Source organism: Dromaius novaehollandiae, chromosome 1 (assembly GCF_036370855.1).
Source record: "Dromaius novaehollandiae isolate bDroNov1 chromosome 1, bDroNov1.hap1, whole genome shotgun sequence".
Classification (NCBI taxonomy): Eukaryota; Metazoa; Chordata; class Aves; order Casuariiformes; family Dromaiidae; genus Dromaius; species Dromaius novaehollandiae.
In genome coordinates this window covers 134,354,606-134,380,250 of record NC_088098.1, presented here as the reverse complement: position 1 = coordinate 134,380,250, position 25,645 = coordinate 134,354,606, and the positions used below count along the sequence as shown (strand labels likewise).

The following is a 25,645-nucleotide window of genomic DNA, read 5'->3' as shown; positions in this document are numbered from 1 at the left end:
GATTCTATTTTAAGGCCACCCTTAAAAAAAAAAAAAAGAAAGAAGGAACCCCCCCCCCCCCCAACCCCCATGATTCTGCATTGATTCTCAGTTAATAATCACCTCTACAGCTAGACTGCTAAAATCCTACCAAGTTGCACTGAGGCACTCTCCTTCCTGTGAGTCAGCCTCTGACAGACAAAGATGCTGACAGCAAACTGTATTATTGCAACTGAGGTATCAGTGAGGTATCAGCAAATCCAGCAGAAACTTGATTTAATGTATTTGTTGACTTTCCTTGTTTACAGACCTCATGGTAGTATAGCCCATCCTCCCACTCACCAGGTCAAACCAAACTCATTTAGGATCTTACTTGTGGTAGATGCCACTTGTGGTCAGACAGCAAATACTAAAATTACAAAATACGAGAACTGGCATTTCTCTAGGGATCTGGAGACAGCCCCTCTTTAGCCCTCCTCATCCCTCTCTTGCTTGCTATCTCTTAACACTTTCATTTAAGGTAACTGAACCACAAGAGGAAACGGAGAGTCTTCATTATCATACCACTGTCACCACTAGTTACTATTTATTTTTATTCTTAACATTAAAGAGAAATCAAGAAGATTAACTTTGGCATTTTTGCTCGTCTCTGTATTTTGACAAAGGTGGCATAAGAAGAGGAGTGAAAGAGGAACCCCTTCATGTGCTTAGAAATATGTGAAATTTTTGTGTATGTCAGCATACTACTAAACCAGTTAAGTTCTGTCTGAAGAAAAGGGCAGCCAGAAGCCTCCAAAAGTTGATCCATAAGCAGCAGAACTAATGAGGCTTAGAGAACCATGGATTTGCATCCAGTGCCTTCTAACCACCACGGCCTCCTGTAGCACCATCTCCCCTCCCCTTGCCCCACTGTCCACTCCTATCCGGTACCTAAGCGGCTGGGAAAGCGACAGCACATGCTGGGACTGCTGCAGAGCAAGCCATGTACTGACTGGCCACCCAGCACACGTATGCCACTTGGCCTGCTAGCTGCTGCCTCTGAAAACAGTTTTCATTCAATTAGGAGCATTAATTTGTGTCTCGTTCCTCTATTCAGCTTTTGAAGAACTGTCATGTTCCTATAAATGCCCTAACGACCTCTATCTTTTTCTGTTAAATCTAGCTGATACTGGCCAGTGGGTTAAAAAAAAAAATCAAGCGAAGGAGGGAAAATGAACAGAGGTGTACGATGCTCTCAAATAAGATTACGAAACCAGACTAAAAAACTCACAGTAGCAAAGGCTTCTAGATGTAGTCACAGGGCTATACTCTGATATGTGACTAGAATACAGCCTTCTTCCCATACATGCAAACCAATATTGAGCCTAATTCACTTGGACTAAACTGAGAAAGGGTGGGGAAAGGGTTCAAACACCCGACAGCCACCAGCTGCAGATCAGTCCCCTGGAATAGCAAAGTTGGTGTGATATTTCTCATCTGTCTGAACATTAGCTGCCCACTGGGAGCCGTGGTTTCACCCTTTCATCCGTGTGATAGACGGGGATGTAGACTTCTTACCTCCTCCTTCCCTCATGTGGGCCTGTAGGGCAAATAACAATCTTTTCAGAACAGAGAGGTGTTGGCGGAACGAATTTTACACTTTAAATAAATTTGATTCAGAAAATGACACCAGAGCCTTGACATTGTGAAATGAGTTTTATAATAGCTTTCCTGGAGGATGTGAAAAAAAAAATAAATAAAAGTTTTTCCTGGACAACTACCAAGTCATGAAGATGGCATACATGAAGCATCTCTTTTGGACAAATTTGTCTTCTTCTCTCCGAAGACCCATTTAAATTTCAATTTCAAGCGCAGTTCTCTACCACACTACATTTTGTGTTTTAAGAACTAGACAAGAAAAGGAAGTGAGAGAGTAAAATCCTCATAACTTTGTATCGTGGGCAAAACAGGTATCTGCTTTCCTGAATTTATTCAGAAAAAATATTCTTCAGAGCAGTAGTAGCTTCTCTACATTGGGCCCAGTATTTATACTGAAAAGTTTAGGTGAAAATCTAATCTAATCTCTAATAGCTCACATAAAGAGATGGCTATTAAAGAGCTGCAGAAGGGACTTCAAAGGAAAGAAGAAGTATCCACTCCCACATTAGATACCCTCATGCCCCAAAGATGCTGTAGCATGCGTTGTGTGTCCAAGTAACTTCAAATGCTCACTTGAGGGCAGTGCCACTCTTGCATGTGATCAATGAATTCCACTACGCAAATGGTGGGGAAGCCTCAGAGCACAGCAAAGCCACATGTTTCACACAAACTCAAGTGCCCGTTTCTAATCACTCTGCCCGGCTTCAGGCACGGTCAGTTCATGCCTATAGCCTCAGTTTTATGGTGCAGTACTTCTTACAGTCCAACTTCAGAACATAAGATATATCAAGCTGTTTGTTGTTTTTTTATGTCTTTAGATGAATAATTGTCAGCCTTCTAATTTCCAAAAATTTCTTTTCTGTTCATCACAGTAAATTCCCATGTAAAACTCAGAACAGTAAGTGATTAAGAGATTAAAACATCGTCTCCTATTCGAGGGATCTGTTGCCAACATTCTTTCTAATGATTTTAATCGACCCTGTACTTTGAGGTTTTTCGCTGGTTTTCAGTGGACTTTGAATTAGACACTAGAATATTTCTATACAGAAATCAGACAGTCTTACTACGCTGACCCAAATGCCAGCTTCTGAGCAGCACAGACAGCCACCAATTGTGGGGAGCTCTCTGTACATAATTCCCCACCAAAAGCCCTGTTGCTTGTTGTGTGTCTTTCCCTCGTACAGTAGCTAACCCAGATTTCCCTCCTCTTTGCTACATTTGGGCATGTCATATTTGTGCGACTCTTCACACACGCTCCCTAATACCCTTTGGCTCTGCCTCTAGCGCCACAACCATTTCTGTTCCTGCCAATATGTTGTGACTAGTGATGAGTTCACATGCCTCAAATCACTTCTGCTCTGCATGAAGATTCTTGTCAAATTAATTCATCCCAAAATCCAGCTGCACAGCTATCTTAACACTATCCAAGGCTGTATCTGCATCCAAGATCACCTACAGAATCCACCATCAAATCCTCCCTTAATGCTCTCTTTTACCCAGTGCAGTGTTCACACACACTACTTCTACTCCAGCCTTAGCTGACTGGCACTGGGCTGCTTCCACAAGCTTTCACCAGGACCCCGTCTAAAACTTACCAACATGCTAGTGTGCTCCATGTGGAACTAAACAACTCCACTTAGTTGACTGGACCTCTCTATTTTTTTGTTTGTTTGTTTGTTTTCCCGAAACTGGATCTTCCCCAGGGCAATGTTGGGCAATGCAATGTCCTAAAACAAAGCTACCTGAGCACACGAATGACTTTCACTGGCCTGGCTTTCTGCCTTGACAGGTGTAAAATATTTTTATTGTTTCAAAAACAAAGATTTTATGAGCACTGCTCTACAAAACTTCCAGACCAGCCTTCTGATTCCAGGCAAGGCAGGCAAGATCGGTTAAAATATCTGGTTTCATACCTTGCCTTCTTGGCAGCACTTTTGAAGACATGCTGGTTGATGGACTGTACACCCAGCACTTCTTATCTGCTCACCCTCTCCTTCTGAATTGTACATAGTCTTCCAGGACAAGTACGATCTCAGCTGTTACAATGATGTACTAACATGCATATGAATATTTTTGCTATATTTAATAGATCCAGTAATTTGCGGTTTAGTCTTTTTTTTAAAATACAATGGCATAGGAGAATATTAATGTGTAAAATTATGAAAATATAACTAGACAACTACTCAAACTGACAGGGCAGCTCAGGTACACGTGAAAAGAAACTACTTCCCCTTACAACTAAAAAAAAAACTGTCTAGATTTAAGTGTGTAACATCCCTATATTTTTTCTAGCTTTGCTGGGATAAACACTATCTTTTCCTAAAAATAGTTGTCAAGTTCCTCTCATCTTTTCCATTACACTTGCTACATGAATTAGAAGTCACTTCCTCAAAGTCAAAAGCAGTGAATAAATAGTCATCTGGCTCAAGTCAGCTGTATCTATAAAGAAATCCTTTCCCCCAAAGTTTCTGTTGTTACAGCAAAAAGGAGGAGGGAGGGGAGAAGGGTTCTACATACGACGTTATGATACTAGGTTTTTGGGGACCCTAATTAAGTCCTATGCTTACCCTGCACAAAGGGAAAGTGAAAAGCAACAGACGGTTCAAATTCACAAGACATCATCTGTTTGCTTTAGCATTTGTTGTTTTAACTGAATGACCACTAATACCTCTGAAAAAGTTCGACAAACCACCATTCTCACACAGCACTTCTAGAATGATTTTCATTTACAACCAAATAAAAGTGAGCCAGCACTACTGCTCTGCTTGTCCCAGCCCCTGCAACACACCTCTCCATCATGTCAAAACAAGTGTTCGCACAGCAGCGGGGAGAGCTAGATGGTGAACCGACCCTCTATGAAAAACAACCTCTATTTTTCTTGCTAGTTTAAAGTTAACCCTGCTCGTTTTCCTAACCTCGCTCACAGTGCAGCCAGACAAACAGCTGTACCAGCACAACGAAAGAGGGAGAACATAGTAAAGACAGCTGTTCTGGTGGCAGCGCCGGCTTAACACGTTTCTAAAACTATGGCCTCAGGCTAACCTTTGGATGTGTATTACTTTTATTTCCCTCCACTCTGCTTGCTCAATCACTGCCAGGCATTTGAGTGAACGTTAATATTTTCATTTTTCTTAGGTCACTGGTGCTTTTTTATTTAAATCATTTCCTGGACACCTCTTGATCTGTTACAAAATACCAGAAGTAACTATGGCCTATGTAATTTAGAGTAACACTATGCTGACTCAATAGTCTAGTAAAGAAATGCTAAAACTGAAAAAATATCAAGTCTGACTACTGTAAGCTGACATTTCAGTTTACAGCTTATACAGAGCTAGATACCAGACTACTGATCGGGATGTACATAATCTCTCAAAAGTCTAACAAAAATTTACACAAGGTATGTGTGACACTGAATAAAGTAGGGAAATTCCCAGAGTGTATAAAGTTACTTAAAATAAATGAAGTACCTGGTATTAATGACTGAAGCTTGCATGTGGGTATTTTAATCGGTTATTTTACCACAGATAAAGTGCATGATGAATGCATGATGGAAGATTACAGCCAACAGGAAAATGCATGACCCAGCATAAAAAAAGAACTGCTTAAATGCATATGATGGCTTAGATAGTGGCTACTGGACAGCTGGGACCCTGCTCTCTCCTGTTTGATCGCTAAGCACAGTGTTATCCTTGTCATTTACTAAATCACACTACTCCTAAAATCTGAGCAATGACTACAGCGCCAAGCTGAGCACTGTAGCTGGACAAAGCTGAGGAAATCTAGTCCCTGGAGGAAACAGTATCAGAATCAGACTCCGGAGCAGCCAAGTATTGCTGGGGGCAAGCTGCTGGAGTGTTCTGGGCTGTCAGGAGCGGCCTGGGCTCCTTGTAGTGCCAGTGCTCTCTGGAACAGCTGTGGAGGAGTGAGGCAAAGTGGTGACGAGGCAGCTGACAACGCTAACACGGATGTTATGCTACAACAGCTATAGTCACAAGGCGCTTCACCAGGGCTGTGCAGCCCGTGCAGGAGACCAAGCTAACAACACTACGCTGCTGCAGGCTTCAAAACTCATTCTGAAGCAGTTCAGGTATCTGCAGTGAGTTACCTCTCACCATGAGGACCTCTGCCTTGCCTCTATCCCAGTTTCTAAATAAAGTAGCCATGGAAGTTGGGAAATAATGGCTCCTGCTGTGTGACCGAATAATAACCTTTCATAATGCAATCATGTGCTTAGAGCCAAAAAGCAACTCTCAGCCACTTGTAAGCACCTCCATGTTTCACTCCTTTGTCAAACACTGCCACCCTAACCAAGGAGCTCAGAAACTAGCCACCATCAGCAACAGGCTTCGAGTAAGAAGATTATATTAAAAACTAACACAATTAGCAAAAAACAGGCACACACAAGCATACATATTTAAAACTGAAAAGAAAATGCAGAAAGACATAGAATAGATACAGCTGCGAACTACAGGTGGATACAACTATGAAAGTATTAGAAAGCAATGAGATAACTGAAAAAATCTATGGTAAACAGTATAATACATAACAACACACCACTGACAGCAGCACAACTTGCCATGCCATAAGAATCTTGACAATGGTGGCATAGTCTGTAAGGGAAGAAATTTTGAAATAAGGTAAAACATGCATGAAATACTGAACAATAAAAATTTAGGAAACTTAATGCCAATGGAAACAAGGAATATACTTCTGCACTCACAGTATCGTTACTCAAGTAACTGTACCTACATAACATGGGAATCTGAAAACCGAAAGCCTACACATACCGAATAATGCCATCCTACTCAGAATAATCCAGGCCACACATTATCAACACTGCCTGCTACCTTTGTGTGTTTTTCAAACCTAGCTATAGTAGAGCAAACTTCCCTAACTTCAGTGGCTTTTAACCAAAGAATCAAAGTATTTTACACTGTTTATGAAAAATAATTTTAATGAACGCAGAAAGTTTTTAAAGCCTGTACCTATTCCTGGAAATAAAACATTTTATAGAATCTATTACAGATTATAAAACAGCACAAATAATGTGTCTTAAGGACAAGTATATTGGACAATGCTTTCAAGTACTTTCTTATCATTTTCAATTAACAGGTATGTTTTGTTTAAAGCACTCTAGACATTAGGCACATGGGAAAGGGAGTAGGGGAAGAGAAACGGCAAATGCAAAGCAATTCAGAGCTAAATTCACTCCCCTGCCCCCAACCAAAGCCCCGAGTGGCACTTAGTTCCCCAAGGCCCCACAGCACACTTCTAAGTACAGTTCTCTATTCATCACTCCCAAGTCACCAGGAGAGCCAACAACGCTTTCAAACAGCACTTACGGTGTCTTTCTACTGCATTTGTTCCCTTCACTGTCTTCAGAAGTTTTTTCCAGTTTGGGTTTATAAATATCATTCCTCTGGAAGGGGAAGTTACTGAATATTGGCTGTACTTTCTTTCTGGTCCAAGCGGGCAGAAGTCTAAAAGCTCCCTGAACCAAGGAGATCAAGACAAGCTAAATACCGAAGGTGCCAACAGCAGCAAAACTCTCTCAACATAGAGAGCACAGGTACAGACAGTACAAACTGAGAAACACAGTCATAGAAACAAGTATGAAGGTGTGTGTTTATAGTAAGTTTTCATATAAATTCAAAAATCATCTTGACAGAGGGGTGTCTCCTAGGTTAAAAGCACATTCTCAGACCAGTCATTTATACAAGTTACCTATGTCTTCAAGTCATATCTACAAGTCATACCACACTGCAATTTAAAGGAGACCCTGTTGACAGGCATTGCTTTCCACCTACATCCCCAGAAATTATTCTGAGGTTTTATGGTTGCCACAGGGGCCAGCTTCAGACTTCCCCACTGTGCTGATTAGAGCCATAACTCACCATAATATGACTGGCTCTTATCACTACCTACAGGCGATTGGGAAGAGGATGCTGACAGCTGCACAACCCTCATTCCAGCACAGCGAGGAAGATTACCAGTGGCTCCCTGTCCCCACAGAAGTGATGAACGCACCACTCCAGCTATGTTCTGTGCAAGCAAAGGTAAGCAGCACTGAGCTAGGGACCTGACTGTCAGTCTGAGGGGATGCTTGGATGGGCATATTTAACCTAACACATTTTCATCAAGTTCAACTCCAGGAAAGACATGCGTTCTTGACCCAGCTTACAGCACCTCAGCAACGTTTCAGAGCTCATGAAAAGATACTAGCTTGCACAGCTGAAGTATCCTCTCTCGACCCCAATTTTCATTCCCAATAGGGTCATGTTTTATAGTTAGTGGGAGCATTTCCTGCATTGCTGTCTTGCTCCATCGTCTCTAACACAGAATAAATAGGAAGTCTGACTCTTTTCTGTCACAACTGAGCTGAGATGCTCTTAGTCACAGGGAAATTTACAGCGACCCTCAATGATTCATTCCAAGCCTCAGCTTCCTGTGAGCCGTGCTGCTTGTCTTCTGCCATGTCTTAAACACACAAAGCTGGGAGAAAGGGCAGGGGAAGAAAGGTTGGTCTGTAAATTTTCAAATCAAGGTTGCCATGCTGTTCGTGTAAAATCCCTCTACATCTGGGTGAAAGACTAAGGGAGAAAGGCACAGACTGCCAGAGCCAGGAGGCAGAAGGTAATGGACTGAACCCAGAGACGCTGGGCCTTGTGAGGTGCCAAGTAACTTACCTGAAAGCAGAGATAAGGAGTGAACTGCTGGCAGCAGGGAGACACTTCTCTAAGCAAGTTTGTGACAAAATAAACACAGTCTCTTTTGTGATGGGGAAACTTAATTTTAAGATAAGAGGAAGCTTCAGATATCTGTTTTTGCAATTTACTCCAATAAGAACAGCTCTAGTATGCATGCATGTGTACACACTCCTAAAGAGTTTCTGGTCCATCCTCAACAGGTTTCAACTTTAGCCATCCCCTTGGAAAAGTCTAACACAGTTTATCACGACCAGCAAAATGGAAAAAGCTCAGATGTCTGACTCTCAGAGCAAAAAGCTGCCATCTTAAGGAAGCAAAAGTGTTAAAAGTACAGGTCAGTCAAATGATGTATTTCAAAGACTGAGCTTAGAGTCTCCCTTTTTTTCTACTACCTCCTAACTAGACTCCAAGCAGCATTCGCTACTACTACGTAGGTTCTCACAGGAGATTACACAGACCAACAGTATGCATACCTTATGTGTCTCCATATACCAGAAGTCCTCAACCAGTATCTACCACCAAAGACACTCCAGAAAAACCCTTACTTTTGTCTTCTCTACCTTAGTGAATAGACTGTGGGTTTTGCACACACAAAAAGTGCCTACTCCTTTCCAAGGAAAATGTCCCTATATTGAGTAAAATATGAATTTTACCTGGGCTGACCAAGACAAGTTTTTCACATCCATAAATTTCAGGTTTCTTGTGGGTGTTGCTGCTGTAGGGGAGGCTAGGTAAGCAAAGCCTGTCCAGTGGGTTACCTGCAAGAAAACTTCAAATGCAGAAGTCTTGGAAAACTAAAATACATCTAAAGTCATCAGTGCTCCAAAAAGGAGAGCATGAAGCTCAAAGTAAAACAAATTTGGTCACCAAGCCAAACGGCAATAGCAATGAAACCTCAAAAGGTTCACCAAAAACTCAACTTAGACAATTCATTCACATACCAAAGATATATATTCTGGGATTATCATTAATGTAGAATGAATGGAGTTAAATGAAGGAGAAGCTAGTCAGTAGTATTGCTATACCCATGAAACATTCAGTAGTTTTGGTTTTGATCTATTTAATTGGCCACTGTGTCTGAAATGGTTTTAATAAAAACTGAAGTATTCTTAAAAGAAGGGTGTTGGTGATCAACTACACTAAATCCCCTGTCATACAGACTGGTTAATCACTGTCATGCCTGACCTCATTCAGGAGCTACCAATGAGCTACATCTACTTATACTATTAAGCTCTTTGTATTAAATACACTTGCTAACGTACAGATTGTTAAACAAAAGGGGGGGGGGGAAACATCAAAAAACAACACAAAAAAAGGCTTCAGCAGAAGAGATACTGCATACTGAAATACATGAAATCAATTGCTGGACACTGCACGGGGAAGAATTTTGCCCCAATTGTGGGGAGAGGTTATTAAACTCTCAATCTAGCACATGAGATGACATTTCTCAGCAAGAGGAACAATATATATTTTAAGTAAGAAGAATGACCATATTCTCTTCTGGTTATGAAATAAATAAACTAGCTTCAGGGATAAATATTAATCTTTTCTAAAATCTTTTTGATTTTATTGTTTTTGGTTTGTATTAAAGGAGATTTCAAGATAACTCCTAAAAGCAAATCCTTTTGCACCTGAATTTGAAACCAGCATAACATATTCACTCTTGACTAGTACCTATTGGACAATTATCATATTTTGTGATAAAAGTGGATTATCAAATTCTAATACAACTGTTAGAAGATATATCTGATTTCATTTCATATATGAGATGTAAAACATCCACAAAGCTTTTAGAAAGGCAAAAAATCCTCTGATTGAACAAAAACTTGTAACTGTTTGCTAAAAAGAAACTCTGTTGACTGTTCTTTCCACTGCAGCATTTTTCAGCTATTTACATAAATTACTTGTTAAAAAAAACAACCAAACAAACAAACAAACCAAAAAAAAAACCCTGCACCTTTAAGAGAAGCCTGTGGACCCTCTGTTTCTGTTTTTCAGTCTGTGAGCTGGAGACGACTTCTTACTCTTTAGTATAAAGGCCCGAAACAGTTTGCCTGGCTACAAACATACTTGCCATACACATTTCTTAAAAGCATACAGTCACCAAGGCCTGTGATCTGACATTTCTGAGTGTGAGAGTCTGAGAGGAAGTTTGTATTTTGGAGAGAAAAAGCCTTGACCTTAAGAGATGTTTAATACTCTACTCCATGATAGGTATTTCAGGCAATCCTCTACAAGTCACTCAGTCTCTCTGGCTCAGACTCTGCTCATTAAATTTCAGGCATCTTAAATTAATAGTCATCATTTCCTCTGCCAACAACCAAGAAAAAAGTCTCCACAGTGGCAATACAGATCTTTGATTGTAAGTACCTATGATCAATAGCTACAGAAACTTGGTAAATCCATGTGATATATTGCAAGAGGAGGCATTTTTTCCAGGATAGGTAATTCCCCACTGATTGTTTAAAAGTTCACTAAAGATTGTATCATGCATCAAATCCAGCAGTGTGCGCACTAAAACGTATTTTACACATAACCCAGCAATTGCTTTTCCAGTATTTTTCCACAGCCGCTGAAATGAAATCTTCCCTGTTGCTTATGCTCCTGTACCTAGCAAAGCCTGATTCTTACTGTCCTAAGATGTACTCAGCTAGGTCATTGCCTTCTCAACTACTACTCCTGTATTTATTGCAGAACCTCTCCAAGAAATCCTACTACTAGGCTCTCTTCCACTATAGATTTGTTTATCTTCCTTCTGGTGTGCCATACTCCAAGCTAAATACTACTACTCTTCCCCAGCTACCTGTATCTCACTCCTACAATCCCAGCTCATTCCCCAGAGTTCATTTTCCCTGCTTCTCTCTCTGTCTCTTTCAGGAGAAAACTGCAGAATAACTTCAAGATTCTTCTCATGCCCACAGTCTGTAGTCCTCTCTGAGCTCTCCTCTTGTCACGGACACAGATTTAGGAGTGGGACTCGCTCTATGCAACTTCAGCGCTTCTATACAAGCAAGCTATGCTGCGTTCTCTTTAGGTCGAAGAGGACTGCTGCTTTCAGAGTATGACTCATTTCACTCAATTTAGGTGTGTCCTTTAGGGCAAGATTAGAGCCTGTTACCCTCTAGTGGCCATGCACTGGGAGCCTAACGTGAGTAGCTGGGTGTACTGGGCATAAACGGCAGAGTTTTGGTAGGGCAGTGCTGCTGTTTGAGAGGAGGTTGTGAACTGCCCTGTGCTGCTTACAGCCACTTCCAGCCAGATCTGCAACAGGTAAAAACAGCCCAACATGCACCAAGACTTCAGCCACTCAGAAGAGCATGTGGCACCTCTGCTCAGACATATTTGGGGAAAGACATGAGGAGACACAAAAAGCAGACAAAGGAGGGACACCTCTGAGGAGACTGCAGCTGTGGGGGAACCCACGCCAGGGCAGGGACACCCCTGAAGGGACTGTGGCCATAAGGCACCCAAGCCGGAGCAGCAGCGAAGAGTGCGAGGCAGGGAGCAGCAAAGGCCATTGTGTGCCTATCCCAACCTCCTGTGCTGCTCACCACCTCGCCAAAGGGAGGGAGAGTAACACGCGGGCAGGGCAGCGAAACCAAGGGGAGTGGAGACTCCGAAGGAGGGAGGAGTGTTACTCGGCGCAGGTTAAGCCTGGGGAAGGGAGGAGGTAAGGCGTTTCCCTAAGTGTTTGTGTAATGGCTTATATCTTCCTTGTCTATCAATACCCGAATCAGTAACTAAAAGTTTACGTTAATCGGCAATAAATCAAGTGAAATTCCCTGAATCAAGACTGTTCTGCTGCCAACACTCAAGACAGACATCTGCACTGTTCCTGTTTATCAGAGGAATCCTGGCCCTTCAATAGCTGCTTTCTTCTGCTTGTTCGTTCACCTGTCCCTGTAGCCCTACCCCATGACTTCCACTAGTACAAATACGCCTTGTGGATTTATTTTAAAAAACAACAAACTTAACTCGTTGCCTCCTTTGCCTCCATAGCCACCTCCCTCCCTCTAAGCTGCTCACAATCCCTGTCCGCAATCCCTCTCCTGCAGCTCTGTCCCCAAAACCTCTGCAGACTCTGCATGAAAAGGTCATCTTCTGCCTCTTCTCAGCCCACAGTACCAGCCTCTGTTAAATTTTAAACCGAACACCATCATGATTTTCTCCATGCCGCCCTCCCAGTTTCCAAAAACAGATGCAGTTTTAAATCTTTCATTAAGTGTCCTCTATGTGTAAGAAACCTGAAAATAGACTCTTGGCAGTCATGCCAAATAATGTATTTTTCCTTGTATTCTCCCCTCCCCCCCACTTTTTTTAAGTCGTCTGTTACCTTGTTTCTCAAATATTTATCTATATCTATCTGTATCTATCTATATGCATATAGTAAGCACTTTGGTGCACAGACTGCATTGTTGTTCGGTGTTTTTACAGCAGTTGCGACTATGATCCATACACGGGATTCCCAGAGCTCTAGAGCTAAGTTTTTACACAAATAGCACTAAAGGTCCTCCCACCCAAGAAGACTGGCACCTAAGCATACAAAAAACATCCAGGAGATAGCGCTAATTTGGAAGGAGAATTCAAGGCAAGAGGAATTTCTACTGCCCTGTTCCTGCACAGAGCCTTACGGTGCTCACTAGGGTCCCACATCGGTGCTTGGGTCTAACGATGCCACACTATAAAACCTACGTCAGGGCTCAGCATTTGTGCGTTCGGCAGAGGACTGCGAAGGAGTAACTGAAAAGAAGAAAGGGCAGGCACTTAGGATAAAAAGAAGATGGTGTCAGGGCCTGAGGAAGAATGGACAGATCCTGTGTCATCCATAAGACATAAGAAAACTTTATTTATTTATTTTTTATTCATTTATTTATTTTTACAGTGAGGGTGATCCAGCACTCAAGCAGGTTGCCAAGAAACGTTGTGGAGTCTCCACCTTTGGAGATACTCAAAACCTGACTGCTCTAGGTGACCCTGCTTGAGCCAAGGGCTGGACTAGATTGTCTCTAGTGCTGCCTTCCAGCCTCAGCCGCTCTGTGACTCTGTGGGGCACAGCGTGTTGAATGACAGGAAAAGAAACAATTTCACTGGAATAAGCTGCTGGAATCTGGATTGATAATTGAGACTATAACTGAAAATCAGGGTAGCAAATGATCAAGACAGAAAAATTCAGATTTTAAACACGAAAAGGCACTATTTAAACAGGACTTGGCAACATGACTAGCTTGAAAAGGAACGAACACCCTTTTTCACTGTTGTCAAGAGGACAGCGTTGAGATCTCAGTTCCAGACAAATTAAACGAAAGAATCGAGCATGTCAGTGGTCAACAGACTAATCTAAAAAAACAGAACAATGATAACACCTATCTCTGTATCGCTGTTCTACAGAATAAAGCTATTTTAGGCAGATTTCACAGTACAGTTACAGCTACGAAAAAAAAAGAAGAAAACCACACACATACAACCCACTAAACTCATTTTATGGCACAAGACAGGCAGTGCAACCATTTCCCCTTACTATAAAATAAGTATATTGAATCCAAAAGCATAGCCCTATGATACAAGGAGGGCTGTTCACATATCAGACAAGAATCCCTCCTCTGAAAGCATCTTACTCATCAGCTCTGAAATTAGCTATATTCCACACACACTTAGCACATCTCCCTTGCACTTTTACTATTGAGAATTATTTACATCAGAAGGAAAAAAGCAGGAAACCAAAATGCTAGAGAACCACCGTTTTTACATGCATCATCTACAGGTTGTGTTTTATGAAACAATACAAACAAAACACCCTGAGACTCATTACACCCCTGAAGGTAATGCTGTTCTGGATAATCAAAAGGGAACTTTACCAAATAGAGATCTTGCACCTAGCATGGAATGGAGCCCTTCTCGCCTGTCTCCAGAACAAGCCAAAAGTCTTGCCTAATCTGCTGCAGATATCTCTCTCTCTGTCCCCCTCTCCCTCTCTCTCTCCCCCCCCCCCCCTTTCTAGCTACCACCCACAGGTCCAGTGCACACTGGCAGCTTTTCCTTCGTCTCTGAATTGAAAATAGTGCCCTTCTGTGCAGTGTTGCTTACCTAAGGGTAAAGATTACGCAACTATTTATTTTCAAGAAACAGTACTTTTAAAGGAAACATGTAATATCTGAGACTGCTTATACATATGCAGATATGATATTTAAACTCAAAGAATAAATATTTTGCTGAATACGAGTTTCCTATGTGATTAATTTCTTATGCCTCATTTTGTGTTTGTCATATGTTGTATGCACATTTTAACCTTAATAGGCTGAGAAGTATATTCTTATGCATATTTGTGTAAACTGTATGCTGATTATACACCAATTAGCTGAACTTAAAAACCAAAAGGATTTTTTTTTTCATGCTTGTTACGATTTCTCTGAAGTTGGCAGTATTTGCAAGGGAACACTAAAGCCTGTCTGTGGAGAAGGCCTGGATATATAAACAGCAGGAAGACAATCCAACCAAAAGACAGATTAATGCCTTCTAGCTTCCTATGTTTGAAAGGAAAAACAAAGTTGACCACACTGGAGGTTCAGACACTTCATCAAACACATGACTGGCACATGACGACGGCAGTCGTTTGCCTGAGCTTTACTACCGCACCATTTTATGAAAGAAATCTTGAGGTTGGCCTTTGTGTTGAAAAATGTGACCAGGATCCTAGATTACACACCACACTTAAAAACATACAAAACTCACACAGCCAAATCTCCATCAGCTTGTCTTTTTAATAAATGGAGTGTCTTTTTGTATCCAAATAATTTAAAATCATACAACTGTTGAACCAGATGATGAAGTATTTTACTTGCAAAATGCTTTTCCCATTTCTCTAACTTACAGAAATAGATTTAAATCTCAGTTTTGCATGCAACAGACTCTTGTTATTTTATCCATAACGTAAACCTATTATACTGTCAATCTACATTTACAAAATTCCATCTTTTAGGAAAGAAGGCAAATTCTCTTTATTATTTAAATGTAGAGTGGACAGTAAAATAAATAATTCTCAAGAGAACTAGAAAAAGCATTTCCTTGCTTTCGATGTTTGGCTCTGATTAAGAGCATGTAAAACAAGATGAGCTGTTCCAGATTTTCTGGCTTGAATAGCCTCAGTGTAGACTTCATTTACAGTTTATATAAAACAAATACATCTGGCAAGGAAATGTATTTTTTTCCTCAAATATTTTCACTTGTATAACAATTGTTGTTAGTTTACTTACAACATGTAGCTTATTAACTCCAGTCCTGCAATGTAGCCTATGCAAGTGGGCTCCTGTTCCCTGATACACAAGATAGCATAATGAAGGCATACAGAATTCTTAAAAAATCAGAAAAAAACTCTCATAAAATAAGCCATTGCTATTAAACAGTTAAGCTCAATACATACATGTTTCTATTATGTATCTTTATACCTGGATAAAGATTGTATGTTTAATTTATGACAGATCTGGAATAGTTACACAAGTTTGGACCTGTTTTTAGATTTCAAAAGTTAACTTGGAAAAGATGGAATTTCACCATGTTGGAAAAGCATTTAAAAAAAAGATACCTTTCAATGTTTTCCTGTTCCAAGACCAGACTGCAATTCTCCTACAATATTAAATAATAATAGCGACAACAATTTGACTTTTTAACCCATCTTAAAATGCTCTCAGGGAAAATAAAGGTTTTCCCAACCTGCTACTAATGGGGTTCAACAATGCTAATTCTAATCAGAATCAAGGGTTTTTTTTGTTTTGTTTTATCTTTAAAAACAGTCTGCACAAAATTAAGAACAACAGTTCTATATGCCAAGTACAAATTCTGGAGTAGGGAAAAGATGTACTAAATGGCCCATATTTGGCCAGGAAAAGATTTTCTTGACATATGAACTGTAGGAGGTAATAAAAGAATGATTCCTCTCAAGTTCTGGCACAGCCCATACAAGACAACCTGAATGGCTGACATTCATATAGTTTCAGAGATTTCATTCAGCGCCTTGGCCGTTTTGCTTAGACAGGGGTTGACAATGCTATACCTGAAGCACCTGTCAAATTTAGCCTAGAGCTGCTGCTTCCCTGAGAACGTCAAGGAAAACACAAGGAAGACCATGTTTCACTAACCTCATCACGATACTGAAGGAAATAGTTCTTTCTTGAGCTTCTCAGAGGTGTAGTGTGAACTCACTGGAACACTACATTAAAATGTTCCAATTTCTAGATGTTAATTGCAATCGCTACCACATATGATTACAACAGATCTCAGCGTCTTTGAGGCAGGTTCAACCCAGGTTTTGACTTGGCAGCCTGAGTCAGAAATACCTGAAATTTTTGGAAGTTATGAATAATTTTGGATATGCTACTGCAGAAAATCAGAAAAAAATTCTGCACATCTGGAAAATAAATATGCATTAAGATACCTAAACCTGCAAACTAAAATGTGCTAATTTGGCCAGAGTTCAAGTAATTTAACCAGAGTTACACAGCAACTCTGTGGCAGATGTAGAAAACAGAGCCCATTATTTCTTCTGTGCAGCTCTAACTTCTCGATCATATTTGCAAAGCTGTAAAAGAGAAGAAATCCCTGAAAATATTAACTCTCAGAAATATGTCAAGGCCAAGCATAACACAATTTTCTGTATTATGTCCACTACAGCAACCACTTCTATTATGTGCTTCTCTTAGGTTACTTATATATGTAATGGCAGTGAGAAACATTAAAGGATCAAAGATACTCTTGTTTCAGTGTCCTCAGTGAAAAGCAGACAAAACCCTACCCTTCTGCTTTTCTGGTCTCTATGAGTGATTCATGGATGGTAACCTACAACTAATACTACCGAAATCAATAGTCACCCTCAGTAAGTACATTAGGGAAATACTAATACTGGTAGGCTACTACTGTGGCACTGGGCCGACTTTAAATTGTTCCTAGATTACATCTGTAATCCCCAGAAGTAGTGCCCACTACTTATTTGATGAAACAAACCATTACAAGATGTATTTCAATTTTACCCTGGTTTTATCATAAGATCCCTTAATTGTAACACATTGTTCAGAAATAATTAGGATGAAGAAACAAGATATAGAGTTGGATCCACAATACCCTTTTTATTCAGAAATTCATTCCTTTTCTCTTAGCTATTGAGATGTTTCTTACAAATAATTTAGCTATTTTCCTTGAATAGCACTGTTGGACACTCAGTGATATTCCTCAAGGAAAAACAGGTATCACATATAACTCTTCAAAAGCCAAAGCCCAGGAGTCTAAGATTCTTCTACTCAAAATTTAAATGCCTGCAGGCTGCTGCCACTTGTATTATGCCAAGCCAGTTAAAGTAGCACACTATGCAATGTATACCATAGTACTAAAAAAGTACCCAATATCACCTTGGTAGAAGAAACAAGGTATCACTGCAGAACACTTACTCCCAGGTCACACACTATACCTGCTCTAAAGTTCCAAACAGTAAAACTACACAGCCCAAGCAAATAAATCACTTTAAAAAAAAAAAGGTTTTTACTAACGCTGACTACTGTTTTCATTGGTGAACAGGACCTGAAGACCTTTAGAATGTATTCCTTTCAACTTCGTTTCCTAACATGAAGGAATACAGTACTGTCTTTCTGATCAGGTTGCATTTGCCAATCACTAAACACATAAAACAGGTTTTAACAACAAATTCCAGCACAAGAATATTCGAGAAAAAGGATCCCTGTGGCATTTAGGGCTCACTCTTCAGTACAATACTGCAATTCTATCTCCACAAGGCGATTTGCCCTCTCCCTTCCCATGCAGCTATTGGCAGACTCTTCATTCCTGAGCACAACAGTAGTTGTGGGCTTAGCTGTCCTCACTTAAACAAAGCCACTCTGGTGCTGTGCTCAAACTGACCCCAAAGAAAAAGAGGGGAAGGTTCTCAGCACCACAGTTCTCGTGGCCTTGCTACACTCTGTGCATCCTCAGCTACTGCTGCAGAGCAGAGTAAGGCAGGCAGGGTGCAACTGCTTGCTCTGCAGCGACGGAAATAGCCATGAAGTAGCAGGCAAACTGAAAGATTTACCAATCCTGACACTGCAGAGGTAGCCATGAGAAGTGCAGTGCCCACCAATGAAATCCAATGCAGCAACATCTTAATATGAGATCTGCTATCTACAAGCCTGATCCCTTCCTCAAGCTACAAATCTTCATGATGGTCTTTGTTTGCTTTTTCAATAAACATGGAGCTTCATCTTCTCAAGCTACAGAGAGAAAAAGAACTTCCTTTTTCTTCTCAATCCTTCAAAGCCTCTGAGATATGGGGAAGAAAGAGGAGGAGAAAGGCTCTGCTGTAAGTATAATTTTTGGAGTGTTATTCCCTTGTGAATGAACCAAATCTCTGCGTCTGCCACAGCTATTAGCCTTCTCCACATAGCAGCTGAAGCAATATGGAACACACTCAGTCCCTAGATAATTTCACAACTACTCATACGGTTCCGTATAGCAGCCATGAAAAAGAATCATTCTTGGTAATTTAATTCTGCTGTTGCTTGAAAAACCTATGACCCAAAGCAGAAGTGTTGGACATCTCTCCAGATTCAGGATGACACTGCAGGCTCAAAAGACAAGGCTGTCTGGGATTTATTTCCAATCTTTGTTTCAGAGAATTCCTAGCAAGAGAGATGGAGATTACTCCCCCTGCATTTTAAAGGAAGTCTTACATTTTTCAGAAATTATTGAATCTTCCTAACCTGCAATTGCAAACCTTAGGTCTAAGACCTCTAGTCAAACTGCCAGCTCAAATGCAATATTCACTAGTAATATTTAAGAGGCAATTTCCATATGCATAGCCTTAACAGTATAGAAGATGCACCAAAATGGAAATTACATTACAGTAATGATTAATGACAGCTGATTGTTCTGTAAAAAGACAGCAAGCAAGAAATTGCTCTGTGAATTCTCCAGGAAAAATAAAGACCATCTCTTACACACAGAGTCATATAAACATACCCTAAAGACAAATCTGGCTCGTTAGCTGTTATAGGGAGATCTTTTTTTTTGTCTGATATTTCTGAGAGCGGGATTGGAAGGTAGGAAAGTAGACAGAAGATTTGGAGGCTTCCATTTTAGCAAATCAAAGCCATACATAGGAATCTGCCTTGGGAGTCAAGCCAGACATGAAGAGTACACAGTCCAATCTGAAATATGATACAATGCTACACATTTCCGAAGAAACTAACACTATAAGCATTATGTTTTCCACCTTTTTTTGTTGTTGTTCACTGCCAGTAAACAGCTTCTGCCTGGGATAGAACATGAATGAATGAATGTGTACTGACATCACTGTGCAGAAAGCTCCATATATGCAAAGCTGTCAGTTCTTTACTTTGATAAGCTTTAGTAATCTGCATATACATATCTCCTTAATTAAATGCATCGAGCAAGGATCGCTTTAACAAGAAAGAGATGCTTGAGCAAATTAAAGTGGAAATATTAGACATAATACAGGCATCTGTATGCTGGTCTAAGAAAAGAGTAAGACTTTTTTATATTCTTGCTGTGCTTTTACAGTTAAATACATTCTAGCTTGAGTTCCAGAAACAATGAAAGTTTACATTTCATTCTTTTCAAGGTATGAATTTCATCTGTGTTTAAGCTTCTATATACTATACCTTTTTTGTTGGTCCTAATAATTGTCTCAGACAACAGTAAAGGGCTTCCATTGGAAACTTCATTTATAGGCTTCTCTGGTGGTTTGTTGGCAATATTTTCTTTCTTCATGTCCTTCTTTATTTCCTGCATAAGAAAAGGCAGATAAAGAGGGAGAAGAAAAAGAAGAAATCATGAATAAAAGGTATCACAAAATATTCTAAATCTCAAGCTCCCACAATTTCTTAAAACTTCTGTGTATACACCACTGCCTATGCTAATGCTATCCCAAAGATATCTTTATAAGTAGAAATGCCACAAAACAAAAATCACTTTCAGTAACTCTTCTAACCAATACTTTCTTTCCTTTTTAGAAGATGTTAATCCCTCATTTATGCCTGAAAATTGTAAGACAGGTTTGCAAAAATCTTACTAAAGATCACCAAAGCTGAATGGTGAAAAGAAAAAAAAAATTCTCAGTTTATCCATCAATAAGTCGTACATTTGACACACAAGGGAGAATCAGGTTCAGTCTTCCCTTTGTAAAGGCAGCTACATCTGCTGCCCACAGAAACAACAGCCATAGCAGGCAGAAAAAATATTAAATAGGAAAATATGACAAATGTTACCATAATTGGCAGAAGCATATAGAGCCTGCTGTCATAGCTGTTGTTAGCACTAACACATTTTGCAACTGACTACCTTTTAAGGTGATTGCCTTTTTGGCAGCACACAGAGAAAAGTATATGGTGGAGTGAAGTTTCATGAAAGTAAACCCACAGAAAACAGCTTCCCAAGACTTTGCAGCCAGTGCAACTGAACATGCACAATACCTCTCTACCAGCCTCCTAGGCAGACTTTAAACATCTCTTTCTTCATTGTCTGCACCTAGTTTGCCAAAACATCAAACATATAATAGCCTTTCTTGTCTTATCCTGAAACACCGAGATAGCCAGGAAGCACTGCCTCCACTTTATAGACAGGGAGCTGCTACAGCACTAAGGAGGCCAGGCCATTTGCCCATAGTCTTCCACAAGATACACGGCGAAGAAAGAAAGTTAGCTTTTGTCTCCAAGCTGTGTCCTAGGTGAGGACCACAGAATCATTCAGGCTGGGAGGGACCTCAGGAGGTCTCTCCTCCACCTCCTGCCCAAAGCAGGGCCAGCTCTGAGGTCAGAGCAGGCTGCTCAGGGCCGTGTCCACTTGGGTCCTGAAAACCTCCAAGGACAGAGACGAGACAATCTCGCAGGGCAGTCCGCTCCACTGCTGGATTGCCTTTAAAGTGAAAAAGTTTTATCTCATACTCAGCCTGAATCTCTCATTTCACTTTATATCTGCTCTCTCCTGTCCTCCCACCATGCACCACTGTGAAGAGCCTGGTTCTGCCTTCTTGACAACCTCCTTGTCAGTACCAGACGGACCCCCTGAAGCTGCCTCCTTCCCAGGCTGAGCAAGCCCAGCTCCCTTGGCATCTTCTCACAAGTCAAGTGCTCCAGCCCCCAACCTGCATCGCTATCTGGGGTTCATTCCTCCTTCCCAGGGGCAGGAACTGGCATTTGTCCTTGCTGAATTTCGTAAGGTTCCTGTGGAGGTCCCTCTGAATGGCAGCCCTGCCTTCAAACATGACAACTGGGCTCCCCAGTTCGGTGTCTTCTGCAGACTGGATGAGACTCTAATCCTAAATTTCGCAGGCATCAGGGATAGGTGAAAGCCCTGAATAATCTCTTCCCCTGGCAAAAAACAACCTTTATACCTCCCGCCCCCTCCCCACACACACACACTTTCCAACTTATACATGGTCGCTGCCCTCATCTATATCCCAGTGCAGCAGCAACCTCCAGCCTCCCACCAGCACACAGCACTGCTCTGTACAGGAGAAATACCACAGATCTTATTTAGGTTCTCAGCATATTAGCCATGAACGCTGTGAACCATAGAAAGCAAATTTCTGTTGAAAGTTTCCAAGCAATGTCCTGTAAAACAAGATTTTTCAAATGACATTTTAATCTACAGGCTCCATTGTAAAACTGAATTTCATAATGTTTTCTAACCTTTTATATCCGCTCTTCAATTGGTATTTCAAAGCTGAACTATTATGTACACAATATTAAGTCTTCTATATCTGCACAACGCATTTACCATGTATCAGTATTCCATTAATAGATGTAAGAGTTTTATAGACAGCTGTCTACCCAAGATACAATGAATAGTCTATCTACTGCCATCGCACAGGTAAAATAACATCTAAAATCCAACTCATCATGGTAGGTATCATAACTGAACTACATATGTGAATGAATACCTCCATGAGAGGTACATACATCTCCATGACAGATATTGCTATTGTTAGAAGAAGAAATGTTGCACACCCTTCTTGTCTAAAAGTGAAACACAATATAATTTAAGAACACTGCTTGCACTTAGAAAAAAATGTTACCTCACTTTTTAAAAAACAGACATATATTATTCCAAGAGGCTTTTTTCAGCCTTAAAAATTAATAGAATAAATGAATTCACCTAAAGCTTGTTGTATTTAAGCTTTAAATTTATTTTGCAGCCAGGTGACAATTTTACAGTATATTAAAAAAATTATGTACAGTTTAAATGGAAAGTGTGTGTCAGAAACGCTCTCTCTTGCAAACAGGACCACAAGACACAGTCTACAGATGACCCCACATTGCCAGAAGTTGTTTCCTGTGTGTCATTAGTGAAATATTTTCCACTCTTTCTGTCAGCATGAAACTAAATGTTCAACTCACAAACTTTGAAATGAGAGTATAATATTTTTTATTTTAAAAGTTTTATTTACAAATTCAAAAGTGACAGAGAAAACTTTTGGCTCTAAGAGAAAGCAGTGTTATACCCTCAGGTCTGCAGATGAATAACTCTTGTGCCTTTGCCATTGCTCACAGCTTTTGAGGAAGCACTGTTTTGCTCCTGAAAAACCCCCCACAGGGGTACAACAAGCTAGCTCTGAAAAAATCGACGTTTGGTCATAGGATGGGAAGACCTACACTTCCTTTCTTGTCTGTCTTTTTCCCATGAATACCAGAGACACATGCTGAGTGTTCACTAAGCTGAAACTGATACAGAAGATGGAGCACTTTGCAGCAACCCAAATCCTGAAATCTTCTAAGGATTTAATCTGTCTTCCTTTCCAGTGTTGGTTTAGTGTACCTTTCATCAGTGTTTCTTCTGCTGCTCATGAGAAAAGTCTTTATTTTTCACAGCCCACAATAACATGACATTTGAGCTCTAACCCCAGCAGCATGAAATTACAGATCCAGGAAGAAATTTACAGTCAGAGTAGAAAATTCTCTAAATAATGAAAAAGAAATCAAGTGAAAGCCAAACCAGCTTTACTAAGCTAAAATCTTATCAGAAATGTATTTAGAAATATCCTGTGCAAAGCCTTTATCTAAGGGGCTCAGCATGCATTCAGCAGTAGAAAAGTTGTGCCAGCATTAAGCCACTAAGGCACCTTTTCAGCTCCTGGTCTTGGTCTATAGCATAAGACTTAAAAACAAGGAAAACCAAAACAAAACAAACATCACCTTGAGCAGCCTCACTGCAGTAGCCTGCAGCAAACATTACTACCAACATTACACCCTGCGTCCATGTCCCTTCTGCCTCAGCACTGTCTTCTCTTCTATATTGTTTACCCTTCAGGAACTTAAGATTTTAGGACTTCTTTTTTTTTCTCCATAGCTATGGCCCAAACAGAGCCAGGACACCAGCCCTGTCCATATCGTTTCATTGTTAACCTGTCCCCTGGCACAGCTATAGCCCGCATTGCCTAGCCCTCTCTGAGCCAACGCATGTGCATGGTTCAGCAAACCACCCCGGCCACAGGCTGTTCCTAACAGGCAACAGCCCTGAAAGCTAGGTGCTCCAACATTGGTAATAGTTATATACATCTCTCTGCATAACCCATTCATCCTGGACTCAAAGGAAGGCGGAGAGCAGAAGCCTGCCAGGTGAGCAAAAAGAGGAGACAAATCAGCTTCCAAAGCCACAAGTACCAAAGGCAGCTTTTGGGAACTTTCTTACAATGTATGACAAAATTCACTTCTGGTTCCGGTTTAAGGTTAGAGTTTGTGCACATTACTTCTCGTAAAGCAGAAATTCCAAGTGCATGAAGAAGTAGAAACCCAGCTTTCACATAGAACAGATGAAAGCTGGGAACATCCCAGTCTGCCTTGGGTGGTTCAAGAACAGCTGGATTTAAAATCCTAATGCAGGACAAACAGAAACGAATAACCCAATCGTGAGTACAGGGATTGCTACTTCTTGAAAAAGGAGCTTGTATATGAAAATGGAGGAGAAGCAAGAAAAATAAGGACCTTTACTACATTATACTGTTCTAAAATACTGCAAGCATCAACCTAGAATTAGCTGTCTGCCCAGCAAGGACTTCAGTGCACCTCCTGATTAGTATTCTTGCGCTGGTTTCTGACAGTGGTTAGAAGATACCAAACATACTCATGCCCTGATTAGATCCAGCCACCACTCGCTATGGGCCACTCTGCCTCTGAGTAGGACAAGGGAGACTGTGCAGCTACCGAGGGATATCGTGGCGTGCAGCATCTCCTCCAAAGGACACGCAGGGGCACCTTTACCAGGAATCCCTGTGGGGACACTAGGCCACAAGAAAGGCATGAAATTGCAGCAGTTACGGACCAGACATGAAGATCTAGACAGCCCTTCCCTGAGCCCACAAGACAAGTGTCCACGGAAAGCCCCGACCCACACAGAGGGCAGACCTTCAGGAGGAAGGGACTCAGAGGGTTCCTGAGGGCAGCACTTGCGTCTTCGTGCCACCACAAACATCCCACTCGTTTTTCAGTCGCTGAGACGTTTCTGCAGAATCACCAGCTGTCTCACTCACCCAGCCTACCTATAAAGCGGTACGCTTTCATAGTGCTAACAGCTTCAAAAATACCTCTAAACTTATCTTTGGTACCATTTGATATTTGATTTCGAGGCAGTGTCTGGTATAAATTTCATGGATCAGAATGCTTTATTTTTCCCTAGCCCACACAAAGGTTATGAGCAGCTCATTTTCAAGGGGCTGTCTCTTGGGAACCCCTTAACTAAATGACCTCACATTTCAACCACTAAATCTAAACCAGGCCCTCCAAGGCTATAAATTTTAAGACAGTCTCCATCTCCTCTGTATATGGGATTTCAAAGTGACTCCAAAATGATACTCAGTTCTTACTGGGAAGAGAAGATCCTCTACCTGAAAAAAATCATTGTGGACTTTACAATTTTAATTATAATCTGGGAATGTAGACATATTTTAGAGCACTCGGAAGGCCCTCATCCTTTGCACACCCTTTTAATACCTACTCTCCCATTTACTTAATTAGGTATTTGCATTTTTTGGTAAGCACGTTTCAACCATATAGATACCAATGGCCAAACCACAACGAAAAGATGATTTTCTTCTAGCAAGCTTTAAAATACTATCTACCCAACAAAACACAAATACTAGACAATACTTGAGAGGATTTTATTTGAATCTTCCTTAATCCTACCCCACACAGCACTATGAGCCACAGAAATTTTTAAGACAACCCCAGTAAGCTTGTGAGTTGTAGAATACTAAGAAATATTAACTACCAAATAAAAAATTACATAGCGCTAAAACTCCATCATACAGCACAATTCATCATATTCAGGTG

The 25,645-nt window shown here is 40.7% G+C and overlaps 1 protein-coding gene across 5 annotated transcripts in view; it reads right to left on the bottom strand.

The window, feature by feature from the left end:
- SH3KBP1 (SH3 domain containing kinase binding protein 1) overlaps positions 1-25,645 on the bottom strand; it is a 235,112-nt gene that overhangs the window by 135,287 nt on the left and 74,180 nt on the right. For all 5 annotated transcript variants that reach the window (XM_026120727.2, XM_064499178.1, XM_064499185.1 and 2 more), the window contains one exon: positions 19,982-20,105. In XM_026120727.2, the coding sequence (XP_025976512.2) occupies positions 19,982-20,105 (124 nt within the window). The remainder of the gene's footprint in view (positions 1-19,981; positions 20,106-25,645) is intronic.